We start from the raw sequence: 22,126 nt of genomic DNA on the forward strand, positions 1-22,126 counted from the left end.
TTCATGAAGGTTCAGTAGTTGTCTCAATTCTGTTTTTTGTCTGACAAACTCTCGGTTTTTATTGCAGTCGCATTATGAATTTGAGGGGTGATGTTAGTTTAAAAAAATATTTTTTTGGGGCTTATTTATGTTGGATCTTTTATTTAGCCATTTAACTAGGTTAATTATACATAACTTTTCTATTTATAGTCTTAATTTACTTTTCTCTGTATTACATAATTTTCTTTCAATAATAAAACCCTCTCTTTTTTAGATTGTTATTTGTTTTCAATTTAAATGCATTTTTAATAAAAATATTTATCTTAACCAATTTTCTCATTTGTTCAAGAAATTCACAATTTTTATGTCAAAAAATTAATCACAAACCTTTTTTCACAACATAAGTAAGTCATTTTGTGATTTTAATTTTATAACATTGTAATCTTGATATGGAAAGCTTCCAAATACAACATTTTAGAGAATAGCACATACAAATCACTAGATATTATTTCAAAATTGTAAACTAAAACACCGAACCATTTTTGTTAAGTAAAGCAAATTTAGGAAATTACAAGCACTTATAACGGCCCTTATAATTTTACCCTTATAACTTAAAATCAACCCATCACTGCAAATAGATAAATTGAAATACTCCACTCTAGTTTCCTCAAACTTCAAAATAAAAAACATTTATTTATTTACTCTAAAGATTACTAGATGTATAAAAACTACATACAATCTCATTGTAAAAACATTTGTTTTCCTAAAGACTATACATTGCAACAAACATTTTAACTACACATACACCGCAATTACCATTCCTTTATTAGTGCTAACAACAAGATTACCAAAAAAAAATCCTCCCAAATTTTATGCCACGTCAGCATCCGGTCAACTAATCTGATGCTGCCCTAATGGTGTGGGGTCCACCACATCAGTTATGAGCTTGTAAACCACTGCAGTTCGGGCAGGTGCATACACCATAAATGATCGAGGTCGGTTATCATGGTTTCCTTCCTGCAAAAAAAAGGAATGGAATCTGTTAAAAGGAATTGGAATCGGAAGGAACTGTAATATGGGTATTTTGGTAATTTTTAATAAAGAGGAAGAATGGAATAGAATTCCTTCCGTCCGTAAAATTTTATCAAACATGGAATCTGACGGAATTGAATTCCATCGAGTTGGGAATCAAACATGCGGTGGAATGGAATCATGAATTCCAATTCCGTTGGATGAAATATTTTTGAACTGAAATTGCTTACAAAGGTGAAAAATTCAGCCTCGTGGTCAAGTCTATCGAAGCCTCCAAATAAGCTATCATCAGAGTCTAGGGCAATCTGAAAAAATGTAGTGTTAGAATAGAATGTGTATTTTTTTATTTTTTAAAGTAATTAGAATAAAATATAAAGTATCGGATTAAATGCAAGGAATACTTTTATTTATTTGTGTATTACAACTTCCTAATTTCATTCTTTCCTATTAACATCACTTGTACTTACAATTTTCATTAAATAGTGTATTAAAAGTAAAATGCTATAATTTGCTACATTTTTCAAAGTATGATGCCTTAATAAGAAAAAAAAATGGAAGTAGATTGTTGTAATAGAAAGAAAAGAGAGTAGGATGCTATAAAAAACAAATAAATGAAAATTTAGTCCATTTAACCTTTAATTTCTCATCAGGAAATTAAACTACAAAAAGAAAGTAAATTTGTTATTTCTTGCATTTAACCCTTAAAGTATCAAATAATCAGTTAACTTTAATATTTTAATTTTCTGATTACTTTGACACTAAATATTCAATAAAAATCGGATAAGTATAATTTACAAAAGCATACCTTATACTTTCCGGGGTGTAAACATCCGACCCTGTAGTCTGAATAACTGTTATACCAATGGAAATTAAACACGAAAACCAAGTCTTCTCTTTCAAATATAATTACTTTTTCGCCCTCGTGTTTCCTTGATATATATTGGTGTCCTGAAGTCATGAACTGCACAATAGCAATAATAGCAATTTATTTTACTTTTACACATAATAGCAATCTCCTCTATTTTCTATAATAAAGATGAGGAGGGCATTTAGGTCTTTTGCACATTCCATGTCCCACATTTCTAAGCAAGACAAAAGATTGCAACTTTTGTCTCAACAGGATAACAAATGGGGCCCACAAAGAAAAAAAAAAATGAAAATTTTAAAGACAAATTTACTTACATTATGAGCTTCTTCAAGATGTTGCATGGCCTGATCGAATTCTTGCAATCCATGATATCTTAAATAATCAGCATCGCCCTATGAATATGAGTGAAAAAGGGTATTTTGGTAATTTGATGAAAAAGAAAAACAGAATTAAATTCGGAATGATGAAATCCATTAAACATGAAATTTAAAGGATTCAATTCCATTTGGCAGTTAAAGATGCCATGGAATGGAATCTCAATTCCAATTCCAATTCCAACCTTCTGAATTACTTTATTTAAATAATCATATTTAATATATAAACTGATCTTACCAGATCAAATCTTCGCCTACACTTATCAAAGCTATTTCCATTCCCAGGTATAAATCTTCCATCTGGAAGCCGTTGATCAGCTCTTGGAAAATCTATCCACTCTGATCAAGGGGCAAAATTGGAATTTAACATATTTACATTTTACCAATATGGGGATTGTACTTTATTTGTTAAAGAAACGTAAGTTATGTTGATGCTATATTCTTTCTAAAGGGAATTGTTACTATGGATAAACCAATATGTTGGTATATGTATATTATATTAAGAAGGGTAAAATGGTAAAAAATACATACCAGGATGGCCGAATTCATTTCCCATGAAATTTAAATATCCTTCTCCACCTAATCCCATTGTAATAAGACGTATCATTTTATGCAATGCAATTCCACGATCTATAAGAGGAGTTGAAGCTCTATCTAATGCCATGAATTCATACATATCCTGTTGTCAATTCAACAAAAATATTATTTAAATTTAGACTCAACTTCATGAAAATTATAAAAATAAAAAAAGAACTTTCACTACATTTCTAAATTGGTAAAAAAAACGTTACTAAAACCTTCCAATTCATGAAAAAGAGTTAAATTTGTAATTTACTCAACTACATTTCACCTTTTTATGCAACAATGTTTTACTTTTTCACCAATTTATGAAACTCACATAGTCGCATGAATATGTAAAATCACAATTCAACTAGTTAAGCAGATTTTACTTATAAAGTAATGCATATTTTGTATAAACAAACAGTTTGTTGCATAAACTGAAAAAAAAAATACAACAATGTTGCATAGATGAAAGAACATTTAACTCTTTTTGAAAATTGTTATAAAAAAAGGGTTAATCTCAAAATAGACCTTATATCGTGTGTTTTTTTCTGGATTAAACCTTATAATTATTTTTTGATTGAAAAACACCTTGTATTTTTTCGTTTTTTCCGAAAAAGCCCTCAACTTGGTATTTTTTTTTCCAAAAAAAAAACCCTCAACCTTCTAAATGCTTCAACATAAATCCTCGAAATTTTTTTAGTTTTTCTCAAAAAAACCCTCACGTTTTACAATTTTTTTTTTTAAAAATGACTAAAAGGGCCGGAAAAAAATTAAAAATAATACAAGGTCTGTTTCAGGCAAAAAATAAATTTGAGATTTAATTCGGATAAAATACAAAATATAAGGTCTTTTCTCTTTTGAGATTAATTTACAGTTTCCCTATCAAAGTTTACCCAAAACAATCAAAATTTTGAAATGCACAATGGTAAAAGAGTATTTTATTTCAAAAAAAATAAAAATAAATAAAATAGTTATAACCTTATCCATAAGCCAAAATGCAATAGTTTTATCACCAACTAAAGCTTGATCATGACTTTCTGCATAACAAACACACTTTTCTGACCATCTTCTGTTAGTAAGTGTGTGAATTATATCTCCCATTTTCCAATCTTCATCCCTTAGCCTATCCCAAAAATAAAAAATAATAAAATAATAATAAGAATAATGTTCAAAATGCAATCTTTTATGGCCATATATAAGTTATATGTAAATATTGAATAGTAGTATTAGCACTCCTAAACCTAATACTTTCCCAAAATTAAAGGGAGAATTTCATCTATATCCTTTTAAACTTTCATAATTACGTCTATATCCTTGTAAACTTTCAAATTACATATATATCCTTATAAAACGTATAAACCCCAATATGGCTAATGTACTTTAAATGTTATATGTTGTTGTTATAGGTAAGGAACTATGAGCAAATTTGTATTTACATGTAGACAAGGGAAATTGTCAGAAAAGTCCCAATATTTTCGGAAAATTTTCACTTTAGTACCAATTTTTTTTTTTTGAATATAAAAGTCTTGATTATTTGATTTCACACGATAATATGTCACTTCCTATTAAAAGGAAAAAAAAAAAAGGGGGGGGGGGGGGGGGGGGGGGGGGGTTGTTAATTGGAGCAAAAATGAAATTATCAGGATTTTTATGTTCAAAAAAAAAGATTTTGGGACTAAAGTGAAACTTTTCCGAAAATATTGGGACTTTTCTGACAATTTCCCTGTAGAGAAATGTAAGTATGTTGCTATCATGAGTAAAAAGCCAATATTGGTAGAAGAAAAGGGCATTGTTATTTCACATAAGTAGATGCCCAAGGGGTAAATTAGGAAATCTATAAACATCTATTATCCATATGCACACATTCATCTCAACACTTTTTCTCTTCATCTCTTTCATCTTTTCTTTCAACATCTATCCATAGAATGAAGTGAAGAAATCATAACTAATTTTTGCAATATGAAACTTTTTACTCATAAGAAAAAGACATAAAAAGAAATTAAAAATTTAGAAATTTGCATACTTAAGAAGCTCAATCCACTTATCAGCAACTGCCATATGCAAACGATAATCAAATCCTACACCACCATCTTGTACAGGAATACAAAATGTTGGCATTCCACTCACCTACAAAAAAAGTCAAAGTCAAAGTCAAACTTTGCAGAATAAAGCTTTAAACAAATCATCTCATTAAGTGTGATGTCTGTCTAAAAACAAAGTGTTGTATGAACAAAAACAGGATCCTTCTTGGGCTGAATGAACCTTGTCTAAATGACGATTTTACCCTTGATACTGAATATTAAATGATAACTTAGATTGAAGATAATATTTGATGAGAATGTAGAAAAGGGACATACATCTTCACCAATGGAGATTGCTTGAGGGAAGAGGCCATGAATAAGATCATTAACAAGCATCAAATAAACCACAGCATCAACATCAGTTGTTAACCCAAAATACTCACTGTAGTTTCCAGTAAAAGCTACCTAAATATAATAAAATGAGTTTTAATTACAAAATTAGTTTTGACTTTTGATTTGATTCTCTCAATACTAAATGCATATAATAACTAAAGGCTACTTGAATAGCAACAGAGTTTCATTAATTTCTGTATTATATACTACTACTTCCATTTCTTCCTATTATCACAACATTATACAGCTTTCAGTTTATTTTCTTTCTAATTGTAGAATTCTTGTATATCACTTCTCTTTTCTTATTATGAAATTACACACTGAAAAATCTATCCAATTATTGTAGTGAAAGTTGCTTTTAGCCTTTTGTATTTGAATGCCACTGCTATAATTTGGTACTTTTCAAGGCTTTTATGCAGAAAAGTCCCATTATTTTGGGAAATTTTTTGATAAAGTCCTAATTTTTTTTTTGAACAGAAAAGTCCCGATTGTTTAATACTTTGCCCAAATTAACAAAAAATTCCTTATTTTTATTTTAACAGGAAAGGGTTTTATGCAGGAAAGTCCCATTATTTTGGGAAATTTTTTGATAAAAGTCCTAAAAGTTTTTTTTGAACAGAAAAGTCTCGATTACCTTAACATTTTGCCCAAATTAACGAAAAAGTCCCTTTTTTATTTTAACAGAAAATGACAGATTATGTGATTTTACCAAAATAATTGGACTTTTCTGTTAAAAAAAAAACATTTAGGACTTTATCAAAAAATTTCCCAAAATAATGGGACTTTTCTTCATAAAACCCGACTTTTCAAAGTAGAAATGAAAATAGAATGCAATATATAATATTAATAAACCGATAAAGAAAAGTACTTAACATCTATTACAAGATTTATTTGTGTATTATCGTATTCTACTTTCATTTCTTCCTATTACAACATTAGTCTTTCACTTTTTTTTTTCCTTATTAAAACATTACACTTTGAAAATTACATTGTATTATACACAATGCACTAATTTACCTGTAAACCATGATGTGTATACATCATTGAAGTGACTCCATCAAATCTAAATCCATCAAACTTATATTCATCCAACCACCATCTTGCATTTGAAAGAAGATATCTTAACACCTGAAAAAATACATTGATTTTAAGTGCTAAAAACAAATGAATTCATCATCAATTAAAAAAAAAATTATTATTTATTTGAAAATTTTTACCTCCCAATGTCCATAGTTAAAAAGGCGAGAATCCCACATCCAATGATAACCCCTTTCTCCAGAATGAAAGTATTGACTATCAGTTCCATCAAACATATTTAATCCATCTAATGTGTTGTTTGACGAATGACTGCATTTAAAAAATTAGTTGATATTAATATAAATAAATAATAGAAACAAAAAGTGGTGGATACCATATTATTGAAAGAGAAAAAAAAAAGCCTTTCAGTTTTACTTCATTTGTTATTTTATAATAAGATGGGGTAGATTTAGACATGTTTATGTAAAAGTGGGTCAATTTCGGTTAAAAATACAAAAAAAAACAAAGTCAAATGTAATAATTGTTGGGTTTTATGCAGAAAAGTCCCATTATTTTGGGAAAATTTTTGATGAAGACCTAAAAAAATTTGAATAGAAAAGTCCAGATTATTTAACATTTTGCCCCAATTAACAAAAAAGTCATTTTTTTTATTTTAACAAGAAATGACAGATTATGTGTTTTTACTGAAATAATGGGACTTTTCTGTTAAAAAAAAGATTTAGGACTTTATCAAAAAAAAATTCCGAAAATAATGGGACTTTTCTGCATAAAAACCAAATAATTGCTTAACCATTTTTGTAGTAATTAAAAGATTATACTTTTTTTTGACCATTTAAAAGAATATTTAACGGTTACCCGGTTTTTAAAAAGTCTAAAATACAAATAAGCAAAACTTACTTTTACCATTTTGTACATTTACTTATTATAAAAATACTTCAGTGGCAAAATCGATAAAAAAAAATTTAAAAGGTAGTTAACTAGCTAAATTGATAAAATTGGGGAAATGGTTATTTTTCAAAAGGTCAAAAAAACTATATAGGTTTAATCACTACAGAAACTGGTCAAATGGTCAAATGATATTATAAATTTGTACACGAATTAGGTCAAAAAGCAAAGTAAAATAGTCTTTAGCAACTTAGATAACCACATTAATAAGCATAGTAGCAGAAATTTTATTTTGTTTTTCAGGTAAAGATGGCATAAAAAAAATTAGTAAAATTTAACAATCATATAATACTTACCTATGCACAATATCCATGAGAACAACAAGACCTAATTCATGTGCTTTATCAATCATTGATTTAAGATCATCTGGAGTTCCACATCGACTACTTGGTGCAAAAAAATTTGTCACATGGTACCTATTGCATCAAACAATATAATCAACTTTTCATTAAACACATTATAAACAATAACAATATCAGATGAACAATAACAATAACAATAATTCGATAACAATAACAATAACAGATAAAGAAGTACCCAAAGCTAGCATAATATGAATGCTCTTGAATAGCCATGATTTGAACTGCATTGTAACCGAGTTTTTTTATGCGAGGGAGAACATCGTCTCTAAAGTTAGCATACGTGTTGATCATTGGTTCCTATTAAAAAAAAAGAACAAATAAAATACAATCAATATTTGTGATAATAACTTATCATTTACATTCATAACACATATTAACAAATAAACCAATGTGGCATGTTTAGTTCACGGAAGGAATTGGAATCTCAAATTCCATTCCGAGGTGTGTTTGGTTGCCAAACCAATGGATTTCAATTCCGGAATTCAAAATCCATGTATGATGGATTTTATCATTCCTAGGGATGGGATTTTAAAAGGGAATTCCATTCTTTAATTTTTCACTAAAAAAACCAAATTGTCCTCTTAAAACCATTAAAACACAAACACATTCTTTCTTTTTTCATCGTTCTCTCTTCACCTCTATCAACCAAACACACGAAAGATCACAATTCCTTCAGATTCCAAATCCTTTAACGGATTCCATTCCTTACAATAAGTTCAATAACAACTTTTTATTTTTCTTTTTTTTATCTTTTATCTAACAACACTACAAAACAAAAGATTTAATCTTATATAATTAAAGATGAGAATGAGATACACACCGTACTACTCATTCCCACATGTGCCTCATAAATCCTAAGAGATTTCGGCTTCTTTGGTCTTGGATGTTGAAACACGTATTTTTCCTATTAAAAAATTTCACCATATTATCAATTATCCACAACAAAAAAACAACTAAAAATATAATTATTTAAACGATAAATACCTCTTGTGGGGGATCATAGTATATTCCATTATAAGGAATCTCACCAGGTGCTTGTACTGAAAACTTGATCCAAGCAGGAATCGAGTCTTTAATGCCAGATGGCGTATCCATACGAATCTAAAAATTTGTCATAAATATTTATATATAATATAAAGATTGACTCCATTTATTTATAAAACAATGAAATAAAATTTCATTGTGAATTTGGTTACTAGAATATAGTGACATTGTCCCTTTGATGTTTCAATATTTTCACTACATTGGAACAAAACTAAAACTTGGGTACTATTTAATGAAATTGTTTCAATTGACACATCATGTGTCCACGTCATCAACAAAATCATGCCATGTCATCATAAAATATAAAATTATACCTTTACTCGAGAACCATGAGGAATAGGTGAAGAATCATCAACATTGTTTGGCAAAAAGATCTCCCACACACCAAATTCATTCTGTTTATAATAAAAATGGCATCAAAAGTTACAAATTATTCTCCATTTATCTCCTAAAAAATCGAATTTTGATTTTTGGAGATTTAAATACCAAATATGTAATAATTTACTCAATAACATACCCGGGTCATAACATCAGCATTTGGATTCCAGTTGTTGAAATCTCCAATAAGTGAAGCAGACTAGAATTAAATAGTTAAATTAACATTTAGAAAAAAAAAATAATCATAAAAAAAATGTATAAGGTACTACTACAAACATATGTATACAAATATATACAAATAGCATTAGGGTTTTATACAGAAAAGTCTCATTATTTTGGAAAAAATTTTATAAAGTCCCAATTATTTAACATTTTGCTCAAATTAACAAAAAAGTCTTTTTTTAATTTTAACAGGAAATGGCAGATTATATGATTTTCCCAAAATAATGGGACTTTTCTGTATATAAACATGATTTTAACAATTTTATTTGTAGTATTCCCATGTCATTTAGAAGAAAGAAATAGATATAATCACTTCATTTTCCAATTGTAAACATCTTTACATAATTATTGTGACTTCAATTTTCAATAATGATTATTTAAATTCAGAAAAAAAAAAATAACAAACCTTTGCCCCAGGTGCCCATTCTCTATAAGTGATACCTGTTTTGCTGGAAAAATAAACAAAAATAGAATCAAATACAAGTAGCAATTTCGACCCGTTTACCTAAAACGGGTCGATTTGGGTTATATTTTATCTCCAATAGGTCAAATTAGTAAAACAAAACGGGTCAAATGGGTTGAAAGTTTGACACATAAAAGGGTTCCATAATGTTTATCTTATCTTTTTGACCCTAAAAAGTCAACCTTTCAAGATCATATTGCAAAATCACGTTTTAATTTGTTATTTTGTATAACAATATATGCTTCAATGTAATAAACTAATAATTATATAACCAATATTTATTTATAAAGATAAATATAAATATTAAATACCTTCGAGTGAAACCTAATTTCTCATAACCACGTGAAAACGCCTCCAAACCACCTTCATATTTGTCAATTGCTTCACGTATCTTCTTGTAATGTGAATATCTGTATTAAAATGAATACATAAAGCAAAATTAATATTAAGTATTTAAGAAAAATGGGATAAATGAATATTGTACTTTCATTTATTTGTTGATTAAAGCATCCTACTTTAATTTCTTTCTATTGCAACATTAAAAAATGATACTTTTGATTTTTTTTTTCATATTAAGACATTTCAAAACTTTATTTCTTATCAAAACATTTTACTTTCAAAAATCTACTTAATTACATCATTGCACTTATAGTTATTCTTATTAAAACATTTCTTATTATAAAATCTACCAAATCATAGCAATGAAAATTGATATGTATTTGTATGACATTGCAATAGTTGATTATAATGTTGTAATAATAGAAAGAAATGAAAGTAAGATTCTTTAAAAATTAATAAAAATATCTCACCTATACTCAAGATGTTCACGATGATTGCTTAAAAGTGGATCAATTTCATATATTCTCTCCCCTTTTCCAGGAGGAGGAATCGATAATTTTCTAATTTCTTCACTTTCTTTATCAATATCAAATAAAGAAACTAAATCTACTTCCTCCATAGCTGCAATATCTTCAACAAGAACTGGTGAAGCAACAAAATCCTTTTCATTTATTTCATCAAGTTGTTCTTCATCAAGATTTATCTAAATCAAAGAATCAAAAAGCACCATGGAAAATGTATGAGGAACAATAAGATTTTATAAAGATACTTGATACTACTATTATTTTCAAAGTCGTTTACAAATAGTGTTATAAGATCTAATAAAATTATAAGTAACACTTCAAGAATTAGTCTTTGATTACAATTGTTCAAGTCAAAATCGACATAAACAACCAAAAACTTAATACAAAAGATAAAGAAGCAAAATGCATATGATTTTCCATTTAAAAACATTCCTCCCGAAAGTTTCCACAAGTGTTATAATATCTTATAGTGTAAAAAACTACAAATGAAAATAAAATTTTGTTATTTTGGTGGAATAAAAAATGTTCTGATAATACAATTACATACCCTAATTCGAAAATGTGAATGCATGCATATTAACATACTTTGGAATGTTCAGAATCTTCATCAAGAGCTTCTAATTGCTCAGTTGAAGAAGAATTATCAAGAACTTTCTCTGTTGCTCCAACTATAAAAGATTGAGATTCAGATCTTCCAGCTATAAACTTCCCTATAAAGAAAGATCAAATTACACAAGGAAAACATATATGAGGGCAGATTTGTAAAATGTTAGGACTTAATAAGTTGTTCTTTTTGTATTAAGTAAGAAAAACACTCTATATATATGGTTTACAGGATTGAGTTTTGTCCCCATTGATCCAATCAAAACCTTCATATAGTGAATTGTTCATAAGTTTAAAAGAGTAGCATAATAGTTGAATAAGATACAATTTTTTATTATTTGATGACAAATGATCCAGATATGGAGATGTGGAGATATGAATTTGCTTTAAGAAAATTAATTATTGAGATAAATGTAGAATTACCTAACTAGCCCTAGTGGGATACACCTAATTATCTGATTATGATTCTTTGGAATTTGCAATAATCACTTTGAAAACGCCCCTATGATTGTGTATTTGTGAACATAAGAACTTGCGAACATTCGATCAAAATCGCTAACAAAATGCAATGTCAGATAGGAAAAATTAGGATTTGAAGAAAGGTAGTTCTGTATGCGAATACTATTCCACCATTAATGTCGACATAATTTATGTTTAGACTCGCGCATTCATTACATTTGATCATCAATCAAACAAACCACTAAATGCCCACTTCAACATAAGCAGAATAAAACCAAATCGACAAATCGAGCTTCACTTTACAAATATAGCAAAAACGAGAAACCGCATCGGTGAAAATTCAAACATTTAATACCCAGTTGAGCATAAGCAAAAAGAAACGAAAACCCATTTTTCAAGCACACAATTAAGCATGAACAAGTGGAGACAGGAATCCCAGAATCATCAACATAGATTTCATAGATTGTATGCTTGAAATGAAACACTTACGAGTTAATGAACTTTTCCTCAACAAGAGTGACAGATTTGTAGAACTAGAAGCAGCAACCGTACTCCTCCGATCACCACCAGAGTGGGAAATTGATGGAAGAGTATTCAATCGAATTCCAGGCAGTGTATAAACCATTTTTCTTGTATGGTTTCTGGATTAATAATCAAGAAACAAGAACCCTTTGTGAGATTTTAGATCTATAATGGGGTAGAGAGTCACAGAGTTCTAGGCGCCAAGAGAACCGTGATAAATTAACTGATGCATCAGCATGTGAAAGTGGATGGGCTTCGGCCGTGTATGCATGGAGTGATGGAGATTTTGCAATCTGTGCATATGTGGGGCCCATTGTGGGTTATTTTGGATTCTCCATTGTTGAAACTTGAAACTTGAAAAGTTACTTGTATGGCCCATTCACATGGGAGACTAGATGAGATATGAGAGGCCATTACACAAAAGGTTTTTGCCTTTCACTTGATTTAGAAAGCTTTTTTTTTTTTTTTGCCTTTTATGAAAATATGGTAGGATATTCTTTCACTTAGATAGCCTTGTCATAGTTAATGTGAGTTTGTAAAATAGATGGTTTGGGTAAATTTGTAGGATGGATCATAACATGTATATTTCCTTGTTAACTCTTTTATTGTCCATAAAAAACTTTTGAGTAAATTACACGAATGGTCCCTATGGTTTGCGGTAATTTTGCGTGATTGGTCCCTAACTTATTTTTTTAACTCGGAAGGTCTCTGTTGTTTGTTTTTGTTACGCGTTTGGTACCTACTGTTTGTTTTTGTTACGTATTTGGTCCCTATCTTAGCTAAAAAGACTATTATTTAAATAGGAAAAAATGTTAGGATATGTAAGGTAAGTTGAGGGGAGGGGAGGGGGGGTGTTATTTAAATAATTTTAAAAAAATCAATGGCAAAATAGTCTTTTTAGGTAAGACACGGACCAAGCGCGTAACAAAAACAAACAATAGAGACCTTTCGAGTTAAAAAAATAAGTTAGGGACCAAACGTGCAAACTACCCTAAACCATAGGGACCATTCGTGTAATTTACTCAAAACTTTTTTTTCATGATTAAACAAAGTAGATTGTAAAACTCTTGCATATACCTTGTGTTGGGCTGTTTTTTTCTTTTAGTTGTATTTGTTTTATTAGTATCAATAGGTATAAGTCAATATAATATGTTTTAATATAAATTAGTGGGATATCCGTGTATTGTGGCGGATTTATTAATCTTATATTTTCAACATATTTTTCATAATGTTCTTTTACATATGGCTCATTTCTATAATTTCATTAATACACCGGAAGCATTTAGGTAATCTTGTTTTATACAGATACTGTAATTTGAGTATTACATTCTCTATTTTTGTAAATTACAATGATTTATTTCTATAATATTGGTATTACATAAGACTATATAGAGTTTTTGACCAACTTGGTGTTTTTCAAAAACTTATTTATCCAATGGATATACTTTTAAACTTATTTACCATATAGGTTTGTTTATTATTTTATATTATTTTTTAAAACATGTGATGCTCTTTTCTTTTGCCTTCTTTCATACAACCACAGAGAGTAAAACTTTTTATGCACTCTAAAATCTAAATCTTCACTGTAACCAATTCTTTATTTATTTAATATAATACTTTTTTTTTGCTTTTCTTGGCTTTTACTTTTTATTAAATGATTCTTACAAACATCATTAAATTTAACAATTTTTTTCATAAAAACCAAGAAATAACTTTTAAAATTTAAACCAACTAATAATTTTTTAAATTTAAACCAACAAAGATCATCTTATAAACCAAATAAAATTCATAAGTAAAATATTTTAAGTACAAACCCAACAATCGTTTGTTACAAAAGACAAAAGAAAATAAGAAACATTCCAAATAACTTTGATCCGATAACCATCATCTGCAAAAAAAAAAAAAAAAATAAAAAAAAAAATAAATAAATAAAAAAAAAAGATATAAAGTTCTACGAATGAAACAAAAAAATATTGAATGTTTTAATTTACCTTGGTTTAGACGGACATTTTTTTCGATTGTGACCACTTTGCTTACAAATTCCATAATGGTTTGTTTTTCTTCCTTCTTTAATGTCCATTCCATTTTGAAGTCTTGTTGAACGGGGACGTCCTTTTTTATTCCGTAAGAGCTCTAAATTTGGAAGCGATTCTTTAAACAATGATTGTGGCCAATACGCTTCATGAGGAAGTGGAGAAAATTCAGAAGCCTAAGTATCACAATATTTTACAATTGAATAACATTTATCAACATATTGTCAACTATTCAAAGAAAGTGTGGCACATGCACTTAAGACATGAGAACAAGGATATTTAAACACTTCCCACTTACCGCATGTGCAAGTTTTTTGCTCCAAATTAACTACTTGCACATTTCTTCCTCTGAGTTATCAATTCAAATATATCTTTCTCTCGATTAAAAGATCTCAAGGAATGTGCACTTGCTTTTGACATCAAAGCTGCTTGTTTGACAAGAACATGAGGGGTATATGCATCTTTATTAGCTCGTGAACTATTTCCTAAAGGGCGTCTCACCTCAAAGTAATGCACCAATCTATAAAAAGTAAGCTGGACACAAGCCGTGATTGGTAAAAAAAACGGGCACCTTTAAGGACACTATTAAAAATCTCTGATAAATTTGTTGTGAGCAACCCATACCTCCTCCCACCATCATGTGCAAGTGTCCATCTATCAAGTGGATGACTCTCTAGCCATTGTCTAGCTTGTGGATTTAGCTTCCCAATTTCTTCCATGGTTGAGTTGAATTTTCGAACTTGATTTTGACTCCCGGCACGATAAGCTAGAGCTTTCAATTCTGAATTACGAAACGTCTCATAAAAGTTGTTGATAAAATGACGTAAACAATACCTATAAAATAAACAACAATAATGTGAGTTATAAAGTTTTAAAAAAAATAACATAATGTGTGTTATAAACAATACCTATGAAAACCATGTGGCTCTAACCATGGTGATCCATGTTGATTGATTGCCTTTAGGATTCCAAGATGACGATCAGAAATTAAACAAATACCTTCACGTTCTTTTACCACATGAATCTTGATATAAGAAAGAAACCAATTCCAACTATCATATGATTCATTTTCTACAATTGCAAATGCTAGTGGCAAAATTTGATTATTACCATCAACTCCCATTGCAATCATCATCGTTCCCTTGTATTTGCCATACAAATGTGTTCCATCAGTGCTAATCATCGGTCGACAATGTACAAACCCCTTAATAGAAGGGGAAAAAGCCCAAAAAACACGTCTAAATTCCATGGGTTCTTCATTAGTTGAGCTCAAAACTAACCACTCGACTATAGTCCCCGGATTGAACTTTTGAACTGCACATAGAAATTTGGGTAAAGCAGAATAAGATTCTTCCCAATTGCCAAACACTTGTTCAATTGCCTTCTGTTTTCCGGTCCAAACCTTTTTGTATGAAGGAATATAACCTAATTTATCGACTATTTCGGCTCTCAAAGCAGGAATACTAATTGAAGGTTGCTCTTTAATAAGATGTTTGGTTTCCTGGGCTATCAAGCTTCCATCTAGATTTGGATGGTCTTGAGAAATATTATCATGTAAACAAGTATGTGGACCGGTATACTTTGTAATTTCAAAATATCCACTTCGTTTTCGTTTGATTGCACGAACTTGCCATTTACAACAAGATTGTAAATGCAACTTGCATCTTATGGTCCATAGAGTTGGACGTGTCTCAACAACCTCAAATTGTTTATATGTCTTAATACTATAAAGCTTAATATCTCTAATAAGTTCTTCTTTATCCTTGAAAGAATCTTTTCCCAACTCTTGTGTAAAATCATTCTTGCTCGCTAATTGTGACACAATCCAATTGTTATCCGTAGTTATATTTGTTTCCTCCATAGTAGTAAAAGTTGAAGGAACTTCAAAAGATTCTTCATCATCTTCTTCTCTAATTTCATCTTCTTCTCCAATTTCATATTCTTCTAACACATCATTTGTAGCAACTTCATTATCAATTGCTATTGCATTGCTTGCAACAACAACTTGAGAGATTGAGTGGAAATCCTCATTGTGAACAATGTCTAATATGACATCCATCTACAATCAAATACATAAAAAATAAAAAAAATAAAAAAAAAAAGAATTTGAAAAGTGTGATTGAACATATTGAAATCAGAAATCAAACAATAACCTATCAAACAAACCAACCCAAACAAACAGAAATATAGATTTGCAACAACATATATAAGTATTATTATATGTCATACATAAGGGCCAAAGAAGGTTTCCTAAAGTAATATTAAGCATATAATGTTCCATAGCAATAGTATTTCATCAGATGTGCCTTCTTTGTTTAGCAAAATTTGATGGAAGGCCAATGAATCTGAGAATACAAAGACCGAAAACAATCCATTAAGAGAAAAAATGAGATAAAAATCAATAATTTGAAAGTTGGGTGTTTCAATGTTTTTTTTTACTATAGCATCTTAGTTTTAGAAATGTATCCAATTATATCAATATCATTCATATACAATGCAGTGTGTTTGAATTTGAAATTAAAATTGCAGAACCTTTTTCTTAAAGAAACCAAAAATGCATATTATATGAAGATCAAGAAAAAGAAATACATCAAAATTTTTGTTAAAATAGAAATACATTATTAATTTCTAATGGAAAAGAACGGTGAGACCTTGTATTGAGAGTTGACTTATCCTCACCAAATGCTACTGGAAGTGACTAGTTGAATTTGCATAACATACCAAGGTCAAAATAGGCATAGTAGTCAAAATAGACAGGGGTATAATAAGGAATAAACTTCCCTGTAAAACAGTTGACACTCCAAAAAAATAGAAAGAATCCAAATAACAGATTATAAGCTAATAATTAGAAAATTATCTATCATTGTCTTCTTAAAAATCATATTCACAATATTTACTTTGAAATTATTAATCCAAGTTATGTTGTGACTGCAAATTTCACAAAATAGAATCAAATAGGAATCGATTTTACAAATATAGAAATCAAAAATTAAATTTCAAATGAATCTAAACTAAAAATCGAAGCAATTATACCCTAATAAACACGGAACTGAAACAATTACACCCTAAAATCGAAGTTCTAATTCAAAACTTACCTGGAAGGTCGAAGTCACTGATTACGTCGCTGGAGTCGCCGACAGTGATGGAGTCGCCGACAGTGGTGTGTCGGAGTTCACCCTCTTGCCGCGCCGAAGACGCTGAAATCGACGGAGTCTTGTAGTCGTCGTTGACGGTGGAAGAAGACGAATGTAAGAAGATGAATGTAAGAATTGGTTCAGTAAGAAGTAAATTAGGGCACGATTGTTTTTTTTTTCTATTAAATTGCTAAATAACCCCTATATGATAAATAAGTTTAAAAGTATACCATTGGGTAAATAAGTTTTTTAAAAACACCTATATGGTCAAAGACTCAGACTATATATGTAACTTTGTCTTACATGGGACCGTTACTATAATTTTATCTTCTATATAGACCATTTTTGTAATTTGCATATTACATAGGAATTATTTCTATAGTTTACAGTTTACACATATATAGGACCATTATATAATTTTGAAGGGATTATGTCTATGTTTTTCTAAAACATAAGGAATAAATAAAACTTGATTTTTACACGCGGCTATTTTATAATTTTCTCAAGTATGAAAACCATTAGATAATTTACAAGGACTATTTATACAACTTTCTCAAATATATGGACCAGTAGATAATTTTACAAGAACATTAAAAAATTTTAAACACAAGGATTAGTTTTTTTGTTTTCTAAAATATAAAGACCATTAGATAATTTCATAGTGATCATTTTGTGAAAATTTGTGAAAATTGTCAAATATAAGAACTCTTTAAAAATTTGCAAAAATATAATAAAACAATAAGGCATGAGCTCCTAAATTTGCCAAGGTAAATGTATATATTTGCCAAGGTAAATGTATATATCTGATATAAGTGGTTGAAATTATACATGTATTAACCAAGTATTAATTTTTCAAAAATTTAAAAAAAAATATAAATACTTAGCCAAATTCTATGAAAACCATTAATTTGGTTTTTTCGATTTTATCATAAAAAAAATAATTTGATCATTGATAGTTTGTTTTTTTTTTTTAATAATTTGCTAACTAGTTATAAGGGATTTTTGATAACCATAATACTTAAGTATGTAGAACAACTATAATTTGGAGTTTTATGGTTAATCGATCGAATATATTTTTATCGAAATTACTTGAAAATTTTAGAAAATATTATATCGATCGGTTTGCCAATTGGAATGCACCGTGGTTGGTCTAGCTTCACCAAGTCTAAAATCGATGTTTTTTTCAATTGCTCTCGAGGTCATTTCAACTCTAAAATGGATGCTTTTTTCAATGGATGGTAACACTAACTCAATCACACTATCCCACAAGTTAAACACTTCCTAGAATCAAATCACTTCTTTTTTGCCTTGCACTCTCTATTCTCCTCAACATCATGAGTAACCTTACTTAATTAGGATTCCTTCACATTTACCAAATGATCTATAACTCTTATAAATGAGCATTCTTCCACATTTGAAGGTTGTTTGACAACCTTAAACACATTAAAAGTCTTATTCTTAACATTTACTCTCAGTGTAACCTCTTCCTTTTTAATATCAATCAATGCTTCAGCAATCGCATCCCCAAAATTATTCCACAATGATCTTCATCTTCATAATCCAAGATGATAAAATCAGTTGGAATGAAAATATTATCAACTTTGATAATGATGTCCTTTATTTACCTTCTGGATATACTATCAATTGGTCTGTCGACTAGAGTGAAATTATGGTCGGTCTAGTTTTACCAAGTCCTAATTTTTGAAAAATTAATAAACACGTCATGTTGATACTTGCTCTCAAGGCGTACAATCCGATCCTGTCAAATTTTCTAATTTTGTAAGGTGGAATGAAACTCCTTAGATCATCTTTCTTCACAGGTAATTTGTTTTGAATTATTGATGTGCAACTATTCATCATTGCAATAGTCTCAAAGTCTCTCTAAACTCTTTCTTTGTAAGAACATTTTTCATAAACCTAGCATATATACGTATTTGTTTCAAAGCTTCAACATAAAAAAAGGATGTTGATATGAAGTTGAGAAAGGATCTCGAGAAACTTCTTGAATTGTCCGTCATCAGTTTTGGAGTTATTTCCCTAGGTGGGAAAGGCAAATTCGTTGGTGTTAGTGTTGCAGCAGTTCAAACTGATGGGTTTTGATACAAAATACTATAAGTTTGTTTTTCACAAAAATCGGCAACGGAAGACTTTAAAAAATAACAAGTTTATTTTTAGGTCATAATAAAACCAAACTGTTATGGATCCATTTATAGATGTTAGAATGAAATAAAAAACAACCAAAAAGTTTTTTTAGAATGACAACCTTTGAAGCCTTTGAACCAACTTGGTTTTGGAGTGTTGATAAAGATAGCAAAAAATCAAAGAGTATGATTTCTCTATGTGTATCCACCATCAAGAGCAAGACACTTGGAATGCTAGTTGTTTATTGTATTCTTGAGTATCTTAAGTCTTTAAGTGTTTAACTCAAATAAGCACTAAAGGAGACAATTCAAGAGGTCTTTTAATCACCAAACTAGCGTCAAAAGAAAGAGAGGTGGGGAGTAGAAGAGAGTTTCGGCCATGCCTTCTTTTTGAGAGAAAAGATCATCAAAAATGCAAGCAAACACTCATTTATATAGTCCATGCAAAAGCAAAGCTATACCATATAATAATATAAAGTATTAACTAGCTTTTAGAAGCATGGGGAGCATAGGAGGGAGGTTGACAAGCAACCTCCCATGCTTGAAAGCATTTTCGGCCAAAGACAAAAGAAAGAGACAAAACTTGTCTCCTAACTTCTTCATGCTCCAAAATGATTAGTTTAAATTTTATAACTCAAAGTTTATAAATGTAAACTGTCTTTAGGTAAAAGACAAAAAGGATTCAACTAGTCCAAAAAGTTGTGCATGACTTATTAATTCATACCATATGAAATAATAACTAGTTATACTCGCTTATAATTATTATTTTCACAACACAATAATTATTCCCTAATTAAAATACAATAATTGATATTATTTATTAATAATAAATATACAAAATGTGTCATCTTGATAAAGATGTGACTTTATAGGATCATATATTATTAACAATATCACTCCATAATGATTCTTGGGCACATAGATTCAACAATCTCTCACTTGCACAAGATTCATTATAGACCGACATAGATAGTAACTGACATTTAGCAACTGGCTACTGCCCCTAATAATATATGAAGGGTGTCATCTCATCAACAGCCAATTCTAGGAGCTCTAAGCTACAATTGTTACTAAAGGTGTGGTATCAATTATTCCTTTGTCTTAGATATCATGTCGAACATGAGATATGGATCGCCATCAATGTCACTTAGTGCTCAACTTTTAGTAAGGCCTTAGATGTCTAACTCCCAACGAATAAGATGGACAAATCCCATCTTGACTACATACGCCCATCAATGTAGTTCATGTCATACCCAACGATGTCCCATATGACTGCCCTTTTACGGAACAACGTTAAACCATGTCAAAGCACAACAATTCCTACACTTCAAGTTCCAAATATGTATCTCAGGTCTAAGAATACAAAGATACAACATTGATCAAAACATCACTCTTGACTACGATCCATAAAGTGGTTTTCATGCGGGTCAAGTCAAATACTTATTCTCCTAATCAAGTCTCTATGAAGTTGGTAGCATCACTTGCTATTCTCATCTCCATGAGAATCCACCAATCCACTCATATTAGTCTTACCTCATAAATGCTCCCACAGCTATTAACGACTATGGACATTTAGAATAACCTAGTTATTCAAGGATTTAAACATGATAACATAGAACACAACAATTATTCAATGAAAGACTATATCCAATATATCAATTCATTACAATATATGTTGTCTTTATTGGTCCAATATCCAAATACTAAATTTCAATCAATACATTTACTTATATTAACAAGGCCCTATAGCACTAGCTTGACTTTCATGCTTTAGCTAATGATGGAGCTTTGTCAAGTAGATTTGAAAAACTTCGTTTGTATAAACTTTGTGAATACAAACATTTTCAGTTTTATATATACAACTCATATGAAAAGAAAACTAATGAAAATGTATTAGATGCTCAAATATGACTTAGATACCAATAATCGCGTAATGGGATTACTCATAGTCATAATGAACCATACATTAAGCTTCTTAGCATGTGGTTCTCCAAAGCACAATGTACTCTAACTCTGATGTGTAACTGTAATTAAAATTTACATGGAAACACTATCCATGTATATTTCTCTTCATTCATAATGAAGACACACCCGATTGTGATTAAGAATCATCTCAATCTATTTGAAAATTTAGCACATGTGTAACAACTTTAAACATAGCTTTCTTTCAAATACTCTGTAGACTAGGAATATTTCTCTAGTTCTTGCAAGTACTTTAGAATGTTCCTATAAGTCACACGATGACTTGTTCTCAAATTATATTGCTATCATTCGACATCCTTTTAAGCATACGAATCATTTGGAATTAATGCATAATCATGACATATATGATTAATCTAATTGCATCAGCATACATAGTACAATCATATTATCTAGTTCATAAACATTTGTACTAGGATTTTGCTCAAAATCATGTCATGTGGTATTTGACAAGATAACTCTCTTAGAGTCCTTTATCTTAAGCTCTTTTAAGATCCTTAACAATTAATTCAATTTTATTTAATCCTTTAAGTTTCCATGATCTATCTATATGGATCTTTATTCCAAGAATTAGTATGCCGACTACATATAAGACTAGGAATGTTACAGCGCTCCCACTGGCTTTGTAGAAAACACAAAAGTCATCCAAATTCCTATTTAAATCACACTATGTAATTAACTTATAAGAAGGAAGATTCTTACTTTGAG

The 22,126-nt window shown here is 29.6% G+C and overlaps 1 protein-coding gene across 2 annotated transcripts; it reads right to left on the reverse strand.

Annotated features, from left to right (window-relative positions):
• Positions 1–652: 652 nt before the first annotated feature.
• Positions 653–12,437, reverse strand: LOC111894355 (1,4-alpha-glucan-branching enzyme 2-2, chloroplastic/amyloplastic). Of its 2 annotated transcripts, XM_023890428.3 has the most exons (22): positions 12,098–12,433; positions 11,132–11,256; positions 10,493–10,725; positions 9,995–10,093; positions 9,627–9,669; positions 9,138–9,197; positions 8,935–9,015; positions 8,561–8,677; positions 8,397–8,480; positions 7,752–7,873; positions 7,511–7,630; positions 6,449–6,578; positions 6,249–6,359; positions 5,175–5,303; positions 4,841–4,944; positions 3,796–3,940; positions 2,785–2,932; positions 2,492–2,592; positions 2,194–2,271; positions 1,817–1,972; positions 1,242–1,316; positions 653–996 (listed from the first exon to the last, which is right to left on the reverse strand). In XM_023890428.3, the coding sequence occupies exons 1-22, from the start codon at positions 12,231–12,233 to the stop codon at positions 871–873; spliced, it is 2,523 nt and encodes an 840-aa protein (XP_023746196.1). In that variant the 5' UTR covers positions 12,234–12,433; the 3' UTR covers positions 653–870. The 2 variants fall into 2 exon arrangements, with proteins under 2 accessions (XP_023746196.1, XP_023746197.1); XM_023890429.3 differs by lacking the exon at positions 5,175–5,303 and having other exon boundaries at positions 12,098–12,437.
• Between the last annotated feature and the right edge of the window lie 9,689 nt (positions 12,438–22,126).

This window comes from Lactuca sativa, chromosome 2 (assembly GCF_002870075.4).
Source record: "Lactuca sativa cultivar Salinas chromosome 2, Lsat_Salinas_v11, whole genome shotgun sequence".
Taxonomy (NCBI): domain Eukaryota; kingdom Viridiplantae; phylum Streptophyta; class Magnoliopsida; order Asterales; family Asteraceae; genus Lactuca; species Lactuca sativa.

What these genes read in the sequence shown, in the direction of transcription:
- LOC111894355 (XM_023890428.3), bottom strand. Translation starts at nt 12,233, where the DNA reads ATGGTTTATACACTGCCTGGAATTCGATTGAATACTCTTCCATCAATT. An exon ending in AATGGGCACCTGGGGCAAAG is followed by an intron (nt 9,198 to 9,626) that starts GTTTGTTATTTT and finishes ATTTAATTCTAG; the next exon opens with TCTGCTTCACTTATTGGAGA. An exon ending in ATGTGGGAATGAGTAGTACG is followed by an intron (nt 7,874 to 8,396) that starts GTGTGTATCTCA and finishes TTTTTTTAATAG; the next exon opens with GAACCAATGATCAACACGTA.